Here is a 20,266-nt window from a genome sequence, read left to right as displayed (position 1 = left end):
AGTGAAGCAGCACCAGATCCACCCTAACTCAGTCACTACTATATTACTGAGGCTTTTCCAACTGAATAACGCTGCTCCACTGTGGGGTGTTCACTGATGACAGTATTGCTCTATCAAACTTGCAGGAAAGGCATGATTTATATACATGAGAGTACAGCAAGATAGTCATTTTTTACAGCTGTTAACACAAGTATGCATATTTTGTTCTCTCTCTAAACACTGTGCATCAGCGCTTAAAAAAAAAAAAACAAACCTAAATCCTAAGTAAAATTTCTGCTTGTGCTGCCCCCTACAGTAGCAGTCCACACTGATCATTTATTTGCTCGCAGTATCCAAACAAATCCAAGTGTGACTCAGCACAGGACTCACATTTTCCTCACACTTATTTCTGTGTTTGGGGGGACTACAGACACAAACACACACACACGCACGACGACTAATGAGTACGGTCCTGAGCCTGAAGCGCCTCATTTGGTTCCACACGTTCAAACAGCGCACATATATTCTCGTCCTGAGGCTCGCTTTGTGACGAAGCTACCGACACATAAATACTCCGAAGCGCTCCACACTACCCCATCTTTTATTCAGGACCTCTTCTCCTCCCCTGCTGACAAATAAATTTAATAAAACTCTCATTTTAACAAATTACCGGCTTCTACTGCCTGCTATTCTCAAAAATGTTTTCTTCCTCTCTCTTTTTTGCTGCACACTCTTCTGCACCCTCCCAGCACACTGACTCCTCTGCACTGTAGATCTCATGCCCTGGGCATTCTCATCCATTCCCACTGTGTTGTAATTTGGATTGTGTTTCAGGGCCCATAGATCACAGTGCTACAGTTGCTGTGTGTGTGTGTGTTTCTTGGAATGAAACATGGCTAACTTTTCTGATGTTTTCACTCACATAAGAGACACACACTTCATCCATTCTGTGTTTGGTGTGTGCATTCATCAGCAGCTCACCTCTCCACCCAGCTCTTGTAGCTGGGAATGTCCTTGGCATAAAGCAGCTTGTTGGAGGGTGAGTCCTTCCCAAGGCGGTGTTCTGAGGTGGAGCAGGAGTCCATGAAGGTCTGGGCCACCACGGACAGACAGGCATCTGTGATGCTGCTCTTATGTATGTCAAACACAAACTGGGGGTTCTTGATCACATTCACCCAGAAACGCAGAGGTAGGCTGCAGAGAGGGAGAAAGAGAACAAAGTAGTTTAGTGATGCACTCGTAGTAGGTTTTTGTTCTGTCTTTGTGTACAAATATATAAAAGAGAGGTATGATTATTATTGTTTACGTAACATTCGGAACATTGTTTTGTTTTGGTCTAAAAACTTAGAAAACTCAAGAATGATTAGTATTGTGTATGAAATATTTTTGAACTTTGTTTTGTTTTTGTCTTTATGTAAAAACATATAAAACTATTATTGTGTATGTGTTTGATATTTTTGTTTTGTGTAAAGATAAATAAAGTTAAGAATACTAAATACCATTTCTTCTTATAGACGTCCCTAAATCCTTCACACTTGATCTTTAAAGTTTAATATTTCACATTCCTACAATAAGAAATGCTACTTTTAGCATAACTGAACTTGTAACAAAATGTCATCTGTTTAAAAAAAATTAAAGCGCTAATGAGAATAAATAATTTCTGTAATTTTATGCATGCTGTATTACAATGTATTTTGCATCAATTGCTCAGTTACATCTCAGTGACAGAATGCTCATATAACTGTGCAAACAGAGAAACAAAGAGTGTAAAGTAAAACAGCAGTCTGTGTCCGGGTGAACTGCTCTGAGATGAAGTCCCTAAATGCCATTTTTGTATTTGCTACAGCCAGTCAGGCAATAGACATGAACATATTAAGCACCAGCAGGGGGACGAGGATTCATTCACTTTGCAAAGCGAGTACACAGGCCCTGCTGTTGCCGATGTGCTCTATTTGATGTGTGTGCTCAATTCAATAAAGCCTTTATCTTTAAAACCAGGTGGTGGCTGGTTCTTGTTTTTTCCAGCAGTGTCCGGGGGTCCTCGCTGGGGGCCGCACAGTGACACAGTTCATATTGCCTTGTTTGTGCAAGTGGGTCCTATTTTGTGCCTGTCCAGAATAATAAAAATATACAAGTCTGTTTATTTGCTGGGCTTGTTTCTGCCAAAATGAATAGATATAGGACCAGCTTTATCTGTGTGTTGCAGTGAAAGGGCTCAGGTGGTATTAAGAAAAAGCTGAGTGTTACTTGGATCTCTCTATCTTTACTGTTCTCTGGGCTGTGCGCTTTTAGCTGACGAGGCAAAAATCAAACAGGAAGGACACTGCAGTCTAACCTGCATAGGAGTGTCTCTGTGCAGCACGATATCAAAGGATGAAGGGAAAATGAAACAATAAAGATTGAAATGCAATTATTTAAATACCACCGGTGCTCCCCTACCATCCCGCTAAGCGTTTATCCCAGTGCACCCACAAAGCCATTCAGATGTACAATCTAACAAAAGAGGATTTGGAAAAACTCTGCATTACAGTATGACTTAAAAATTAATCTGAGCAAAGAATCTAGTGGGATTAGGTGCATGGATCAAAGGGATATTAACACCACTGCTGTGCTGCCTTGATTGTCCAGCTGCCCTGTGCTTTGAGGTATTTCAAAGGGGCACTGGACCCTGCATGATTCTGTGCATTCAAAATGATCACCATAATAACATCTACATATTATCTATTGGGCTAAAAATAAGAAAAGCACATAATTTTTCAGCAGTTAACTCATGCTGAGCAGTTTTACAAATGAGGAAAATGACCATAATCAGTCCTTTTGGTCCGGGATTAGGTTAAATATCAGCTGCCAAGATCAAGGGCATCTCTTATCCTTGAGGAATTATGCTGGTGGATTCAGAAGAAGCCCTTTTATTAATAAACTGTTTCCCTGCTCATTGATTTACGACAAAGTGCTTTACATATAAACTGATTTAAGTCAAGCGTTTACCCACTACTCTAACAGGAAGCATTTTACAATATTAGCAACAGTTAGTTTGGTATAGGCAAATCTATTTCATGGATCAGAGTACATCGTCCATTTTACAGAAGTGAGTACTAATGCAGTACAACAGCGGCCATTTAAAATCGACCAATGCTAATTCTCAACTTCCCAAGAAAGAAACATAAACAACCAGTACTGACAAAATTTTCTAATTGTCAAGCAGCAAAACAATCACAAGCTCCATTTGCAGTTTACCAGACCTTGCTTTAAATACTGTGACAGGCGCTATACTGCAAATGACAACAACTAAAGGAACACACAACCACAGCAACAAAGTCTTCCTGCAGTCACTTCACATCTAACTGTCTGCACTGCCAGACACGTCTGGCACACAGAACCGATGAGCTGCAGTTGTGGGATGTTGTCCCATTCCTGCAGACACGCCTTAATGAAGTCGCTCAGGTCACAGATGTTGTGATCTAGGGCATCCCATTGGAGGCGTTACAGCACAGGCTGGGAACTGACCAAATCTGACCTTAGACATGCACTGAGCTAAGGTTTGAATTACCAGCTTTATAAAGGTGACCTGACTGGGCATTGTTCCAGTTGAGCCTACGTGGGCGAAAACGTGCAACCTTGCATGTGAATGACAAGTTGTATGGCATCAAGGTCTCCAGTACAGATTAATCAACTCCAACCTAAAACTTCTGCTACAAACCCAATCCATCATTTCAAGCTTTGGTTTGGATCCAAGCCAAAGCACTAGAACTGGCCCACAGACTCTCGTTTTTAATCAGAAACAATTACATTCACACCATAACAGGCATCAAAGCTATCGGATGACACCAAACAAAAACATCTAAAGACTAGCTCCATCAATCCCGCCTTCCAGAAAACCATTCAGCTGCCATCCCCTGTTGTTAATCTACAGTTGGCCAAAGCCCTCAATCACCCGACCCTCCAGAACCAAGTAACCAGTCCTACACACACACACACACACACACACACACACACACACACACACACACACACACACACACACACACACACACACTGAATTATGTCACATACATGTACACTCAAAGACATCAATGTAAATAACAATCACTACTATCTTCCTATATTTCTTTTCCTTTCCTTTCTTTTCTAGCTCTTGCCTCTTTTTTCATGTCTTGGTCCACAGGTGTCCTCCAACCTCATTAGTCCTCTTGCTGCCACCAACCCACCAACAATGGATAGAATTGACTATGAAATACCACTTAGAATCAAGGTGTTTTTTCTGAGTTTCATTTTGTTTTTGTTTACACTGAATGAAGTATTATATAAGATAACATGAATGCACATTTAAACAGAGTTTGGTAGGATCGGCGATGGCAATTTTGTGTCTGTTTCTGGTTAAACAAAAAGGACTTTATTTTTCAACAAAAATTCTATTTTTGTAGGGATCTTTCCATTACGTTGTTTAATACTTTTAATAACAACGTGAGTCTGTCAGTGGCAAAAAGAAACACTTTTAGTGGACGTAAAATTGACAGCTAACTATTGCCCATAAGTGTTACATTGCAGCTTGTCTTTCGGCTGACGGTCTATTTCTAAAACTGTTGTTCCTGTTAGTCACTTAGACACAAAAAAAATGGAAAATAGGTTCAAGGTTGAAAAATTTACCCTTTAACAATCAAGTGGGATAGAACTGTGGTGTGACAGCAGATAGGTGGTTATCTGCATGCAGCAAAGAGAAGAGAGTGCCAGTTTTCCACAATAATTAAAATTCCGTCTGTTGCAAACCGACATGACAAACACACGGTGCAGACAGAGACTTGCACACACACAGACAAAAACACACACACACACACACACACACACACACACACACACACACACACACCAAATACAGAAGAGTGATGATGAGAGGAGACGCTGACACGCTGCCGCTAATCCAAAAGATACCATCTGGAGATGCTCTTGGAGCCAGTGACTCATGGATGCACACACTCACTATACACACATTTAAATACACATTGCAGCTCTGTCACACGATGCTGAAACAACTGAATTTTAACTTGCACCATAAAAATTCATAGACACATTACTTTCTCCAAAAACACTGATATGAAAACACTAAAATGAACTTGAATGAAATTCAAAGGGCATAAGCAGGTGTTGTCAGGGGATGACCTTGGATTGTAAGGGGCTCACAGAAATTGTCTGGGTTGAAATAAACCCTGAAGATCATCTTTAGGTCTCTTTCAGGTCCTTAGAGTGTGTGGATGTTGTGCAGAATCAATGGAAATCTGAAACAGAGCTGCTATGATTAGTCTAATAATCAACTGGAACAAAATGAATCGCTGACTATTTAAATAATGAAGTGTCATTTTTCAAGCAAAATGTCAAACATTTGCTGGTTCTCACTTCTTAAATGTAAGAATATGCTGCTTTTCGTCGTCATTTATGATAGTAAATGTTTAAGTAAATATATGATAGTCTTTGGGTTTTGGACTGTTAATTGGACAAAAAAAAATCTATTTGAGGATGTCACTTTGGGCTTTGGGAAACTGTGATAATGTTTTTTTTTTTTTTTACATTTTACAGACCAAAAGATGAATAAAGTAGTTGTTAAATTAATCAGCAGATTAATCCATATTAAAAATAATTGTTAGTTGCAGCCCTAATCTGAAATATACAGTTCTGAAAGCAAGCAAGAAAAAGCTTAAAAAACAACACATGTCCAAACCGTTCTCACATATTACACCTATAGAAACAGTTCTCAATCTAATTTAATTTTGGGCATGCAAATCAAACCTCTTCATAAAGCTTCTAATAATATTTGAAAAACTAATTGCGGGTTAGTAGGTCTTTTAGAGGTATTATACAATGATATGACAATGATACAACCGCAAACTTGTAACACGATGGGCACCACATGCTGAGTGGCTACATCAGAGGATGTACAGATGAGCTGTGATGGCAGGGAGACCCTGATAGGGAGGTGGGTGGGTGCAGGGGCTCTCACTGCTGTGATGGCTTGAAGTTAATGGCGTGTATGATGACGATGGGCCTGGCAGGTTTAATGGGACAGGGGCCTAGTATGGGAGGGGCACTGGCATTATTATTCTGTACCACCAGACAAAATGCATGCTTTTGTTGCGGCCAAAATTGCACTCTTTTGAGACGATTAAAGGTTACGGGTAAGCACGCACAGAGAAAAGTGAAAAGGCACCGACATATGCACATCCCACATAGAGAAGATATCTATGGTGGCATCAGTGCAAACTGTTTTGTGCAATCTAAGTGGCTTTTTGTGATGGTGTGTTATGATAAATTGCTATTCATTCATAGCCCTCTAGTGAGAGCCCATTCCATTAAAAGTCTAATGTAAAAGCGACCCGTTGCGCTCTCAGAACACACTTAACACACACTGAAAATGGCCCAATAATGCAGACGCGGGAGACGGGCAAAATTAGGACTATGGTGTAAAGTAAATAATATTTCTCCCCCTTCTTTAGCTTCTCTTCACCCATTCCTTCCCCCATTTTTCTATTTGTCCCTTGATGCACATCGGTTTTATCTTCCCATCTCCATGGTTCCCCTGAGCCTTAGGCTGAGTGATGCATGCTGGGATCTTGGCAGAGGCCAAGAGGCTAATGAGATATTAGTGTGCGTTTAACTCCCACTGAGTTCACTTCCTTTTCTTCACCTTTTCATTTCTCTCCTCACTGCATTCTGGTGCACTGCTGGTTATTTAACCCCTACCTACCTAAGGTGGGCTCATAGAGGTCACTTTGGTCTAAATTAATAAGTAGATATTAATTTAGAGGTGTACCTCCTTCACCTGGGAGCGCAAATTTGTCACTATAGAGATTTCCACAGTGACAGGGGTTTTTTGGCCCAGTTATTCATGATAATAGACGGAGAGTCTTGGCAGCCAATTGGATTAGCCCCTTGTGGTTGGCTTTAATGAAGATTACATGCCCCTGTGGTTAATGGATATTAGGAAGGGAAGAGGCGTGTGGTGAAGCTTGGCACTGACACAGGGCAATATCAGGGCAATGCCATGTGAAGTGTGCCAAAATGTACTGATTGTGTCTACAGTGCATTAAAGAGGCTATTAATGAAGCACCAAAGGCAACACACTGGTGTACTAATAATGAAATCAATTTTTTGTCCGTCAGAGATCCGAGTAACTGCCTCACCAGTTTCTTAAGCGTTCCGGACCAGATGTGTGACTGTGTGTGCATGTGTTTGTGTGTACATTTCGGTGCCTGCAGGTGTGCTAAAACTGCTCAACTCACCAGTTGCTCTTCCATGTGTGTCGGACATGCGGGTCATGGATGTTGTGTTTGTCGGCCTGCTCATCCAGGAAGTCAAACATGTATTTGATGGCCAGTGGCAGGGCGCTGCCTCGATGGGCCGTGCTGAAGATGGTCTCAAACAGGTCGTCCACAAACTTCTGTAACGTACCCTACAGAGGAGGGAGGGGAGAGATGGAAAATATTACCTTACAGGTGATAGTTAGGGATGTGCAGGATTAGTCGACTATTAAATGTTGCTATCGCTGCTAGTTGGTACCAGAGCTGCTAGTCAGTTATACTTGTTAGATAACCAGATGAAAATAGGGGGAGTTTGGCTTCGCATGACAGACCAACCAGAGACTGATCATCAAGGGCTCTTTATCTCTCACACAAACATCAACACACAAGTGCATTCTAAAAGTCAATAGATGGAACCGCGAGAACGCTACAGGTACAAGTGCGCAGCTTTCTGCAGATGTTCAACTCAGAAAGTATGTCCAAAACCTCACTAACACCGGCTGTCTTCTTGCCAGGTTGGACAAGAGAAGTGCTTTTGGGCACACATGAGATACTGACAAGCCTAGATATATATGACTTTGTGTGTGTGTGTCAATTTTTTGTGCACAATCACGCGTGGGAGTTTCTGCTTGAGCGTGTGTTTTTGAATAGAGATGAGTCAGGTTTTTTGCTTTGATTCAGTAAGTTGTTAAGTTTCAAATGACAAATATAATATATGCATTATTTTTTAGACTCTATATATATATATATATATATATCCCCCCCCCCACACCAAATTTTTTCATTCATTTTTTGCAGACAGTACAGGGTAGGGCATCAGCTATAGGTCATGCCAGTGTATCTGCATTAAAGAAAAAGAAAAAGACAAAAACCCAACAAAAATACTGCTAACGTCCCAAAATCCACCCTCCTAACTTCACATGTTGGTTGTGGCCAAAGTAAATGACTCAGACTAGGTCAATATTTAACCTAATTGATGCAATTGTGCTTAATTTTGACTGTTTTCTCACATTAAGGCTAGTAGACTAGTCTAGATTTAAGCTTCCATTAAATGTCAGGAAAATGAGTTGTTAGGAGCATCCCTAGTAATGATCACTAGTTGATCCAGCTCATAGTCGGCGCATTAAAGTTTTTGGATGTGTTGTTCTAAACTTCTAGAAAGACATTACTCTTTCAATTTTGGTTTTCAGTGCTACACAGGAAGTAACAAGCAAAGCAATAACAAAACCAATAACAGTGACTTATATGGAATATGAAAATGTACTATAAACAGCTCTGGTCTTTGTGAATCTACAGTTTCAATATGTTAGGCCAGGAGCTATATTGAACGGGACTCACAGAACTAGTGAATAAGATTGTCACTGTCTAATACATTTCCAAACAAACCAATGCCTAAAGTTGACAGGCTGATGGCATGAACTTGTGTATATTTTTTGCTGTGTGAGTTTATGAGTAGTGCAGTGCATGTTACTTTGTCCCCGAGCTCCGATATTTGTGTGTCTGACTCCTATCTTGTGGACCTGGCCCCTAAATCTGCTTGCAGCTTTGATGGGGGAAATTGTTATTTCACAGCTGACTTTTAATAATATCTGGGAACAGGAGGCGCATCTCCTAAGCCTCTTTGTGCTGCCGGATTAGCTCCCACACTGCACCATTGACCCTAATTTGATTTAATGTTGGCGACTTTAAGGAGGAGGAGGAGAAGAGAGAGGAGAGACAGAGAGTGAGAGAATCTAATCCTCTTGTAAAGAATGAGCTGATGGGATGCACGGGAAAAGGCGAGGGCGAAGGATGGAAATGAAACGACAGAGGTTTCCTATCAGGAAAAGAGGCCATTGAGTGTGGCAGATGAGGTGTGTACAGGCACTGGCAAATAAAAATCCAATTTGGGTTGGAGCGGGTGACCGAATCACAGAGTCAAGAGAGGTAGAAGAGAGTGGGAAGAGAGAATCCTGTTAGTCCGACAATCACGGCTATAATTCTAATGTGGCCCACATACCCGACAGCTTATCGTTTTTCTACGAAGATGGAATTACGTATCTCTATATCAAGCCCACGTGCCTTCTACGTGACAGTCTGCATTAGCTGGCGAGGGAGAGACGAACGTTTACTGTGTGCATGCATTCATGTGTTAGCATGTGTGCCTACAAGTGCTGAGGCTGTGACATTTTTACGTCATCCGCTATCTCAAGGGGGACGTATGCATCAACACTGTCATCATCACAGGGTTCTCTTGTTCCCCGGTGGAGCTGAAACTGCCAACACACCCCCCCCATGACCATCTACCCTGTCATTAGACGGCACTCTAAACACAATGTGTCATCTGGATGTTTTGATGCCATCTGCGTCCACATTGAAATGAGAGGAAAGCAAACAATCAGAACGCAGGGGATGGCACTGGAACAGAGATAGAGGGATGAAGATGGGGACACGTGAGGGAGAGATGGACACAGATGGACACACACACACACAGACACAGACACAGACACACACACACACACACACACACACACACACAGACACACAGACACACACACTTCAGAGTGTACGTGTGAGAAAGGAAAATGCAATCCTTCCCTGTGCCCCCTTCACTCTCCACACACATGACTACGCCCTGTACCCACACTCAGTCAGAGTGACACTGATGGAGCTAATATGAGAGATGTCAGCGGCGTTGCCAGGGAGAGGTATTTATTGGCAAGGTGAAAGCCAAACGCAGTCAATTACACTGCCTGTCTGCCCAATCATTTCTCACCAAGAGAGATGGCCGGCCAAGATAAACTGGTTATTTCACAAAAACAATCCATCTGGAAAGATGATGTGCTGTCTGCAGTCAGAAACCACCTTCCTGCACTCTGGAATGGGATAATGGCAGGGAAATAGAGCGGCTCACAGAGGCCGAGAGGTGACGTGTGCATGTGTGTGAGGGGCTATATAGTATGTGTCATGGTGACAGCTGCTCCTACCGCCTATTCTGCAGGCTCCAGTTTGTTTGTTTTTCTTTCACATGTTGCTTATCATGTCATGTTGCACAGACACTGTTGTACCGCTATTGCCCTGCTGTTGTCACCGTCGCAGTCATCTGTTTTAATTGATCACCTGATTTCGCTCGCCTGCCCAAACATCTGCAGTCATTAGTTCTCCAAAGTATAAACAGAGGGAAGTGCTTAGTTGGTTGTCACATCATCTGATTTTCCTGTGATGTCTGTGTTTCATTTTCTCCTGTGTTAAATAACATTTCATCGCATCTGTGGTCTGCTGATATTGTTTTTTCTTAAAGGACGACTGTGTATCTTTTAAAGAAATGGCACATGCTTCCACTTAGAAATGCAAAACTGAAGAAAATAACATGAACTCTTCTTCATTCAGTACACTCAGGGACTGGTACAACCTGATCTGGTATGACTAGTAATAGTGAGGCAAAGGTTGACCCACAAAATACTGTGGGTTTTGGGCAGGCAGGTCATTAAGTGACACATCAGCTTTCTGAGTAAGTTATTAATAACTTAGAGAAACATTGTGCAATAGCCTTCTCTTTCCCTCTGTGTCTCTCTTAACCCGTTGAAACATGAGCAAATTCATTTAATTTCTTTCAAAAACATCGGCAGAAGGAAATGAAAGAAGAAAAAACCAAAAAGTATCAAGAAATAAGAAAAAAGTACAAGAAAATGACCTGAAAATTAGAGAGAAAAAAGAAAGGGAAGGAAATGACCTGGGAAAAGTGGTTTCAAAATTATAAGATTTTTGTAACATATTTTAAGATATGGAATTATGATAATTATAAATAAATTATTTCCTAGCTTTTCAATTTTTTTCTTTTTTCTTTTCTAGATCCACAAATTTCTTGTGGAACATTTCTTACGGCTTGTACGGTTCTAAGGATCCTATAATGAATGTGTTTGGTGGAAACGCAGCTTTAGTGTAAAGACAGCGTTAAGCATTAGGCTGAGGTTGCCACTTGTAGCTCCAGTGCTACTCTTCATAAAAAGTTACAGGCTTGCATAAAGACTATTTTGATGAAGAGAGATAACAAGGAGGGGAAACAAACAAGAAATCTAGACTTGTTTGCATATTATCTAGAGGTAGTAATTTAAAGACTGGCCAAACGTGTCACTGGTTAGTGTTGCTTGTGAACATATGTGATATCTGAGTTTCATGCGGTCTGCTAATCAGTGCAAGACATTAAAGATGATTTTTTTTAACCTGTTTCTTCTTTCTCTGCCTGCTCGCTGTATGTGTTTGCTATGTGTGTGTGAGACACTCTGTTTCAGACTCCTGCCACTGTTTATTTACATTACATACACAGAAATGAGTTGATGTTCTCTGTGTGAACTGCTAAACAAAGGCGGGCAGGGGATCAAAAACAAACTGAAATGTTCCTGAATCAAAAAAAAGTCTGAACATTTTCAGATCGTAGCCTCGCTTTATGTTTTACTTTCCCTGTACGCCTCTGTCTGTGTCTGATAAAATGGATGTCTTGATGAAAAAAAAAAAAGAAAGCGAAGGTGATTTAGGAGTGGATTGGAAATTTGCATTCAGCTGTTGGATCAAAGTCGCCCCCCACCCCCCCTCAAACCAAATTAACTGTTTTTTTTCTGGAGGCCATTGTCGGAAGGCACATTCAAAGAGACTCATTTTATAGCCATTTCTATTTTTGCCTGATAATTTTTTTTATTACAGAAACTCCTTCGCTGGCTTCATGGATCTTTTCCTCTTTACCCTTTTTGATATGCTGCCGTGTCAATGCAACAGCAATGAAAAGAGAAAACAAACAGAAATATCTATTTTCTCTTTCTCACCTGAGGGGATAGAGGAATACATTTGAATAATCTTTCCCACTGAGATGACTCATCCAAAGTAAATATGAATATTTAAATAAAGCGAGGGGTTTCTGAGTCATGGTAACACATGGTGAAGGTTACAGTGACCTTTTAGCCTTTTACCTGCCGAACCGTTTCAAGAAAAATAATCATTTCTACAAACTGTTGGGACAGAGAATTGAAGTCTTTTCTTTTTTTTTGCATTTAAATCACATGCCCTTCAAAATGTAACAAATAAATAGTTATTGCAGCATGAGAAATAAACCGGAGCAGATATTTCCTAAAACGCAGATGACTCACCTTGGTAGCCAGAAGTCGTGTCAGGTAGATCTCAGACACCATCTTGCTTCCACGGTCCCCCTCCTTCTGGTCTCCGTGCTCATGGTTCTTTACCAGATGCCAAACTTTGACCCCGCTCTCTAAGTCAGGAGTGATCATCGGAGTACGGGAGCGCAGGCTGTCGGGGCTTCCAGTGTACTTGATCATGTTTTCTGTGAAGAACGACATGCATTAGTTTATGTAGTACTGATATAACTGATTAGAAAACCATAATAAATTGTGTGGCATCAGTTAAGCTCCCATTGGTTTGTAACGTCTTCCTATGATACATGATGGGAATTTATTTTATTGGCATTTATGTGCACCTAGAAAGATAAAAAACACATGTTTTTTCCTCTTACCTGTAGCACCATTTATCAGTCCAGATTGTTTTGATGTGAATCACCAAGTGTTGGAGATACTGGCAGTAGAGATATCTGCTTTCTCTTTAATATGATGTTGAGAATATGAGAATGAAAATGAGAATATGTTGATGATATGAACTCAATGGCACTCGACTTGTGGTGCACAAAGTGCCAAATCATGTATTTTATGAAATGCAACAGCAATTTCTCTTTTCAGAAATCAAGACCAGATTACTCAATATAATCCACAGACCTTGTGGTGAGCATTTTCATGTAGAAACTATTTTCTATGCACCAAACTACACCCACTAACCCTTTCACTGCCCAGGTGGAAGCATGCATCCACGGCTAGCTCACAAAGCAACACTTAGTTAGAAATCATCATTACAGCTCAGCCGAGGAGGATGCCATTAATACTTGGATCTCAGGACGTCATAAGCACGACCCTCTCATCCATGAGTAGATACACAATTCCTTTGTAGTTTAGTAGAAAGAAAATAGATCCAACATGAAGCTGTTCACAATAAGGTCTGTGGATTATCTTGCATGACATGGTCATGATTTCTAGAAAGAGACATTGCTGCTGAGTTTTTAAAAGTAATTTTTGGTGCTTTGAGCACCAAAAGCTGAGTGCCATCTAGTTCCATTATATTTAAGAGAAGGCAGACTTCTCTATGGAAGATCTACAACACTGCAACTTACACCAAAACAATCTAGATTGATAATCAGCACTACAGGTACAAAATAACAAAAATAAAAGACAACTAAAAATACAAATCTGTTGCTTCACTAGGCATGGAAAACCATAACCTGCATGTCAGCTACACAACACAGTTTTTTGGCTCATGGCCTCCAATTTACAGGTCTAGGAGATTGGATATGAAACTTTTAGAAAGTGTGCATGGTTAATTTTTCATGGCTTCTTCTACCGGGGACAAGACTCGGCATCGACGGCTGACACAAAATCGAACAGGTGTCAGACGAGATGAAATATGTATGGCCCACCCAATGGCCGGAGTGGTGATGACATTTCCAAACACATGGCTCAATGAATGTTTACACAGTGTGAAAAAAAATTGATCAGTGGGTGCGGTTTAGAGAGAGGAGTGAGGGGGAAAAAAGGGTGTTTTTCACCGTGACAGAAATCAATCTGTCCAGAGAGAAAAGCGCGAAGAGTGTACGAGGGAGAGAGTTCAGGGAGAAAGAGACAGCTGGAGACATCAGATACAGAGAATCTGTTTGTGTGTGTGTGTGTGTGTGTGTGTGTGTGTGTGTGTGTGTGTGTGTGCTCTGCTGGAAATAATTACAGTATGATCAACTGAACATTCTCATCTCTCTTTTTGAGCACCTCAGTGAGTAATATTTAACTAAAGCTTGTTACAGGACTCGAGTCAAGGATTCTTTTGCTTATTATTTGTGACACTGGACACGTGTGACACTAATTGTGCTGTTTTTGAGGATGTGAGCTGATCCTTTATAGAAAGGCAGAGTGTGTTGCAGATTCATTTTGTGTTAATGGTTTATTCAAGAAGTTAGAAAGCTGAGGGTGATTTGGAGTCAGGGATACACAGGAGAGAGATTTCTGGTTGGATTCTATTCTGATCCACACAAAGGAGGTGTTATTTTTCCCTTTGTGAGTTTTTTTTTTGATGGAAACATCACATCAAAGACTCTGAGTTTCTCCTTTCATAGTCTGACTCAACATGTTACACAGTGTTTGTCTTAATCTCTTCTTTCTCCACAACTTTCTCCCCTGCTCCACTCTCCCTGCCCCTCTTCAGCAGCTATATTAAATTCAGCCTTGTCTCTTTCTTCACTATCTGGCCATTGTACTCACAGAGAGTTCAAAGTCACTCTCAAGTACCACACCAGTTGTGAAGTGGATCACACTTGCGTTTGAAGTCAATCCCTTTTAAAAAAAATCATGGAGGGAGATATTCCTAGCCTCCTCCCTCTCTTTTCTGTTGCGCCACTCACCTTGTCCTATCTGCTCTAATTTGGAGCCACAGAAGCGAGGTGAGACCGTATGGAGATGAGGCGATGCTAATAATGTGGCACCACATTTGATGTGTCTGAAGTGTTTGTGGCCAGCGAGGCTGGCCCTTTGATCAGCAACTAACTTGATGGTTTCTCGGGTTCAAGGAGATGTGGAGCAGACGGACAGGCGGAAAAAACATCGGCACCCGGAAGGACGAGAGGACACACTTTGGATTCTCAAGAGGCCAGAACAACAGATAAAAAGTATATTTGGTGTCTTGTTATGTTTTAGAAACCCTTTCAGCTACTCGAAATTGTGAAATCGTGTTTTTCTAGATGTGTCAATGTTGTCATGCACGGGCCTGTGGAAGACTGTCTCCAGGTATCCACTCTCAGGTGAGAGCATCCACGGCTGCATGATCAAATAGTTTCTGCTCATTTTATTATTGTATTCTATAAACGCATATTTGATATGTATATAATGTCTGCGATTTGATTGACTTGTTTTTGCTCATAAGGACCACACGTAGTTTTTACCATGTGTGCCGAAACTGTGTGTTTTTGGATTCCAAAAGAATCCAAACACAAAATCATACAATAACACAAACACACTGACTGATCAAGGCAGCAGTAGACCAGCAGCTCCTGTGTTCAGCGAGGTCAAATTACTGTTTTTGTCAATGGAGCCTGGCTTTGAAGAGAGCATAGAGAAGTTTAACTTTTAGTTTGATTCCTCATCGGAAAGAGTTGACTGGAAATTACTGCGCAAACAACTAGATAAATAAGACTTGGATTATTCTGTTTGAGTTGTGTGAGAGTGTCTAAATGGATGTTTTGATATAGTTTTGCTTTTGTTAAACACAGCTGCCTATGACTTCAATTCACCAAGAATTTTCTTTGTGTTTGGATTCTTTGTTCACTACAGGCATGTGAGAAAAACAGTCTTCACAAATTCAACGTAACACTGGTGAGTAACTGATATACAGATGGTCATTTGCTGGGTGAAGTATTCCTTTAGGTCTACTGATATAGTGGCTCTCTGGCACAGATACTACTGAAACAGATGCAGATGTAAATAGATGTAGGTCAACTTACCATATTTGCTCGCAGAAGTTCGAGACACAGTGGAGTTGTTCACTGAATTGTAGGCTGTAACTTGCTTGGGAACCAAGGCCATTACTGCATTATCAGGTACCTGGAAAGCACACATATGTATTATGCAAATGACTGTTCAAAATAAAAGCAATTTGCAGCATTTTTGTCATTTGTGCAGATTTCAAACACAACCAATCAGAAAACCCATCGATCACTGTGTTGGTGTCATTTCCTATATTTCCCTCCATCTATTTTGGTTTCATGAGGATAAGCAGAAAATATCTTATTACCCTTATGTGCTCGATTGAGCCCACACATACATATGATGAGTGACAGGGGGAGGGAGAGTTTAGCCGAGCATCCTACAGGCCTGTGTGAGAGGGGATATCCCAACGTCTCTATTCAATAATAATACCTTTCCTCTAGGGCTGGGGAGTGTATGAGTGTTTGAGAGTGTGTGTATGAAGGTGTGAAGCCTGTGTGTGCCTGTGTTGGTCTATGTGTAAATAAGTGTGTGTAAATGAATGAGCCAATCTCCTTCTTCTTCCCCAGTCAGCTGAACAGGTTTCAATTAACACAACTGGGATGTGCTCTGTCCCAGCCGTGCCCACACACACACACACACACTCACACACACACATGCACGCTATACCACTATTCTGCATAATCTGGCTACTTGTGCTGCAGGGTAAGGCAGGGTTAATTGAAGTGATCTCTATCATGGTGTGGGTGGATGGGACAGGGAATAAGGACCAGGGGCCTTTTGTGCATGCATGTGTGTTTGCGTGTGTGTGGACCTTATTAAGATCGTATCATTATGTCACCCAGTCACTCAATCTGCTCCTTATGCATAATATGTTTATATTATTGTAAGCGGGAGGCCCCACAGGGCAGATCTTGTTATTCCTTTGTGTGGAGCCCCCGACTCTCCAACACCCTTAAGCATGCTCCCCGATCACTGCCCTTATATGTTGAATGGATATAAAATGAGCGAAGCACAATGGGACATGAAAAGGAGGAGTGGCATTTGGGGAAATAACATTTGGAGGAGAGGATAAAGCAAGAGAGCAATTTCCTGAAAAAGAGAAAAATGTCTCTCATTATGGGACTGAACAATCTGATATTGCAAATGCCAAATGTTTGCTCGTAGCTACTACGTGATGTTTTCCTGAGCCTGAAAATCAAAGTTTGTGATGCAAACTGTCACATTGTAAGTGAAGGCAGAGCGAGTGGGTGAGTTGGGCTAGTGGCAGATCAAAACAGATTCTTTGATAGAGGAGAGCAGATGATTTTATTGAGTGTGTCTGGTTGGTTGCATTAGCTTCTAATAAGGGCAGCAATATGTAGATAACATGTCTGGAGGGCATCTCAGGACCAAATACAGCAGCACATCTGGGTTGGCAGAAGTGGCATCAATCGATAGAGTGCATTAATGGATTTGATTAGGGAAAGCGACAAGATCTTCAACAAAATGATTCAACATTTTAATAAAATTAAGTTATAAAACAAGAGTGGAAAGTATGGAATGGCAGATGCCCTTAACAGAAGCCTGAATGTGATTGTGGAGTCTCCTTGCTTTCTTGCTCTTTGTGTAGCCTCCCTGACAAAATTTGAGTGGATGGGAGTGCTTCCTTCTTTTTTTTTGTCTGTCAAGGATAAGGCGCCCTTATTCCCTGGCCTGAAAAAATGAATTAACTTCTGTCTTCATTATCTTATCTCAAATTTGAATCAGCTCCCTAATCCATTCCACCCGCGCCTCGCACTCCAAGCCTGTTGACACTTGCTGATGCTGACATTTAATTTAGGCACCATGCAAACTGCACTTGCAGGGTACAGTAGCAGCTTGTTTAGCTGCTCGAATTATTAACACCATGTTGACAAAGCTGGCCTGTTTTTTTACATTTGGTCTCATTCTGGTTGCCTGGATGGACAGTTGCAACTCAAGAAGCACAAAACACCTGCAGATTTGCGTTTGTCTGACACTCTGCGTAAAAGCATTTGTGTGTTTTTAAGTGCATATCTTTGTTTTATTGTGCACATCTTCATGTTACTGACTGTTAAATGTCTGCATCCCTTATTGTGCTGCACACTTTATTTTGTTTTCTTATCTTTATTGTAATCAGAATCAGAATCAGAATCAGAATACTTTATTCATCCTAAGGGAAATTCTGTTCGTAACAGTGCTCCGCTCAACAACAACAAACAGGTAAGAAAAACAAGACAATGCACATAGTGCACATAATGACAGAATAAAACTATATACATAGTGCAAAGAGTGCAAAGAGCAGTGCGCAAGAAAACTTCAACTTGTATAAATGTTCCATAAATGAGGGATGGGCATGAGTACTCAACTTAGGAGAAAAGTATAAATATAGCTGTACTACGTCCATCAATCTGTCAGCTAATGCGATTTGATGCTGACGTAATTTCCTGTGGCACAGTGCATACGGTCTGTCTAAAATCTGCCGCGCCAGTTCAATTTTTTTTTTTTAAATACTCAGGTCAAAATCCAGACTGAAAAAACAAACAAGGCAAAGACGGAAGGAGTAGTTTGGCATACATATCCATACGTACACACAGCTATGTGGAAACGAGGCGTGAATGAGTGTGACAAGATGAATGCAGACGAAATTTGGAATGCCAGAGGGGAACTGGTAAAAAAAAACATCAGCTGCCTGGCATTATTTTAAATACAAAAAAGACAAAGTGGCACAAGCCCTGTGCAAGTCTGAGTCAAGAACTAAGTGAACTTTAATATCTGTTTATTTGTTGCAAGTAATATCAAGATCACAATATTTAATCACGTTATCGCATATCACACATTTTCCTTGTGCTATTAACTGTGCATTTGCATGCATAAATTACCTTGTGTGTGTAAGTGACCACTGATGTGTCTATTCTGAACTTGAAATCTATGCCAACACTAATCCATTTCAGTAAGAAGACGACGCTTGGCTGGCACATTTGATTTTATCTCGAGCCCTCTTCCCCTTCTCTCCACACATAAGGGATTACTTCCAAGTGTCACTGTTGTTGGTCACTTCCCTGCCTCGCCCTGCCTCACTCCCCTTCACCTGACAGATAAGTTGTAGTGGTGTGTGTGTGTGTGTGTGTGTGTGTGTGAGATGGGTGTCCCTGTCAGCTGAGGACTTGCACAACTAAATGGGTGGAAAGTACTTTGACTGTATTGTCCACTGGATAGTTTTGGAGCTTAGTGTAGATCATCAGCTTTAAAGGAGAGGTGGAGGGGACTTGAGAAGGCATCAGAGACAGCAACATATACTTCAGACAGAGGGATGATGGTTAGCAAGAAAGAAATATCAGTCCTTTGTGCTTGGTATCATTTTTTTCTTAATGTTTTAGAGACTGTTTCAGCATTGTGTTTGTGTATATTTGCTGTGAAAATGGGATGAAAACAATCCTATCTTTTTTGAAAGAGAAGATGTGAATGCCTTCAATAAAAGATGTAATCTATCCATTATAAGCTCCAGGGGATGCTGAGTCTCTGCAGATAGCAATCTTTTTTGCTTTTACTCCTTTCTTTGCGAGATCTGAAACTTTACTAATCCTTTGTATTTCTAAAACTTCAAACTTCAAGGACGTTGAAGTTTAACTGAAGTTTAAAACAGAGTATCTGTCAATTCTGATTCCACAAGATATTTGAAACTTGCACAAACACATCGATGGATGTCTCACACAATGGACAAACATGGACCCCACCGATACAAAATCTTAGTCTAGTTTACAGTTAATATATTGCGGCTATTATTTTTTATTTTGGTTGTTGTTATGTAAAGTGTTCAATGAAAGTTGCAGATGTCCACATTTTAGAATATAAAGTCGTAGTCGTACCTGGTAGTGGTACAGCATGTTCAGTCTCTTCCAGTCACCCTCAATCTTGGTGGTGACATCTTCGTCCTGCAAGATCATACGCTGTCCTCGACCCTGACGCCATTCTGCAATATTAAGGAAGGAAAAAATGAATAGATTAGAATAATACAAACTAATATTTACACAAAGCTATTCCCTTGATGTTTTTAGTGTCATTTGTTTCACACAAATAAGATACAAAAAAACAACCTTTCTATGGTGTTTGGAGTGCTGACAAAAAACATTTTTCATTTTTATAGACAGATAAACAGTTGTTACTAAATTCTAAGGGTGTTTGCAGTGACATTCAATATGTTTAAACTAAACTGTTTTGTCTGTATCTGTTGAACCAAATAAATTATTCATAACTGTATCTGTACAAGGAATCGATGGAGTTTAAACTAGAAGTGGGTGGGACGTGGGCCGAACCAGACGTTGTTATTTTAAGCCTGAAATTGTTACGGGTTGATTAGAAGTTGATACATTTGTTATTTATTAGAAAAACTGCATCAATATTAACAATATTTAAATCTCAAGATTTAACTTGAGATCA

General features: G+C 40.7%; 1 protein-coding gene across 2 annotated transcripts in view; it reads right to left on the bottom strand.

The window, feature by feature from the left end:
* plxna4 (plexin A4) overlaps positions 1-20,266 on the bottom strand; it is a 321,912-nt gene that overhangs the window by 9,160 nt on the left and 292,486 nt on the right. For both annotated transcript variants that reach the window (XM_088072401.1, XM_042511045.2), the window contains exons 26-30: positions 19,696-19,799; positions 15,844-15,943; positions 12,389-12,579; positions 7,251-7,420; positions 961-1,173 (exon numbers count right to left, since the gene is read on the bottom strand). In XM_088072401.1, coding sequence (XP_087928527.1) covers positions 961-1,173; positions 7,251-7,420; positions 12,389-12,579; positions 15,844-15,943; positions 19,696-19,799 — 778 coding nt within the window. The remainder of the gene's footprint in view (positions 1-960; positions 1,174-7,250; positions 7,421-12,388; positions 12,580-15,843; positions 15,944-19,695; positions 19,800-20,266) is intronic.

The sequence above is a fragment of the Plectropomus leopardus genome, chromosome 22, assembly GCF_026936395.1.
Source record: "Plectropomus leopardus strain MGB_pleo_1.0 chromosome 22, ASM2693639v1, whole genome shotgun sequence".
NCBI lineage: Eukaryota > Metazoa > Chordata > Actinopteri > Perciformes > Serranidae > Plectropomus > Plectropomus leopardus.
The sequence above is the reverse complement of the archived record's forward strand: the minus strand, read 5'-3'. Positions and strand labels throughout refer to the sequence as shown.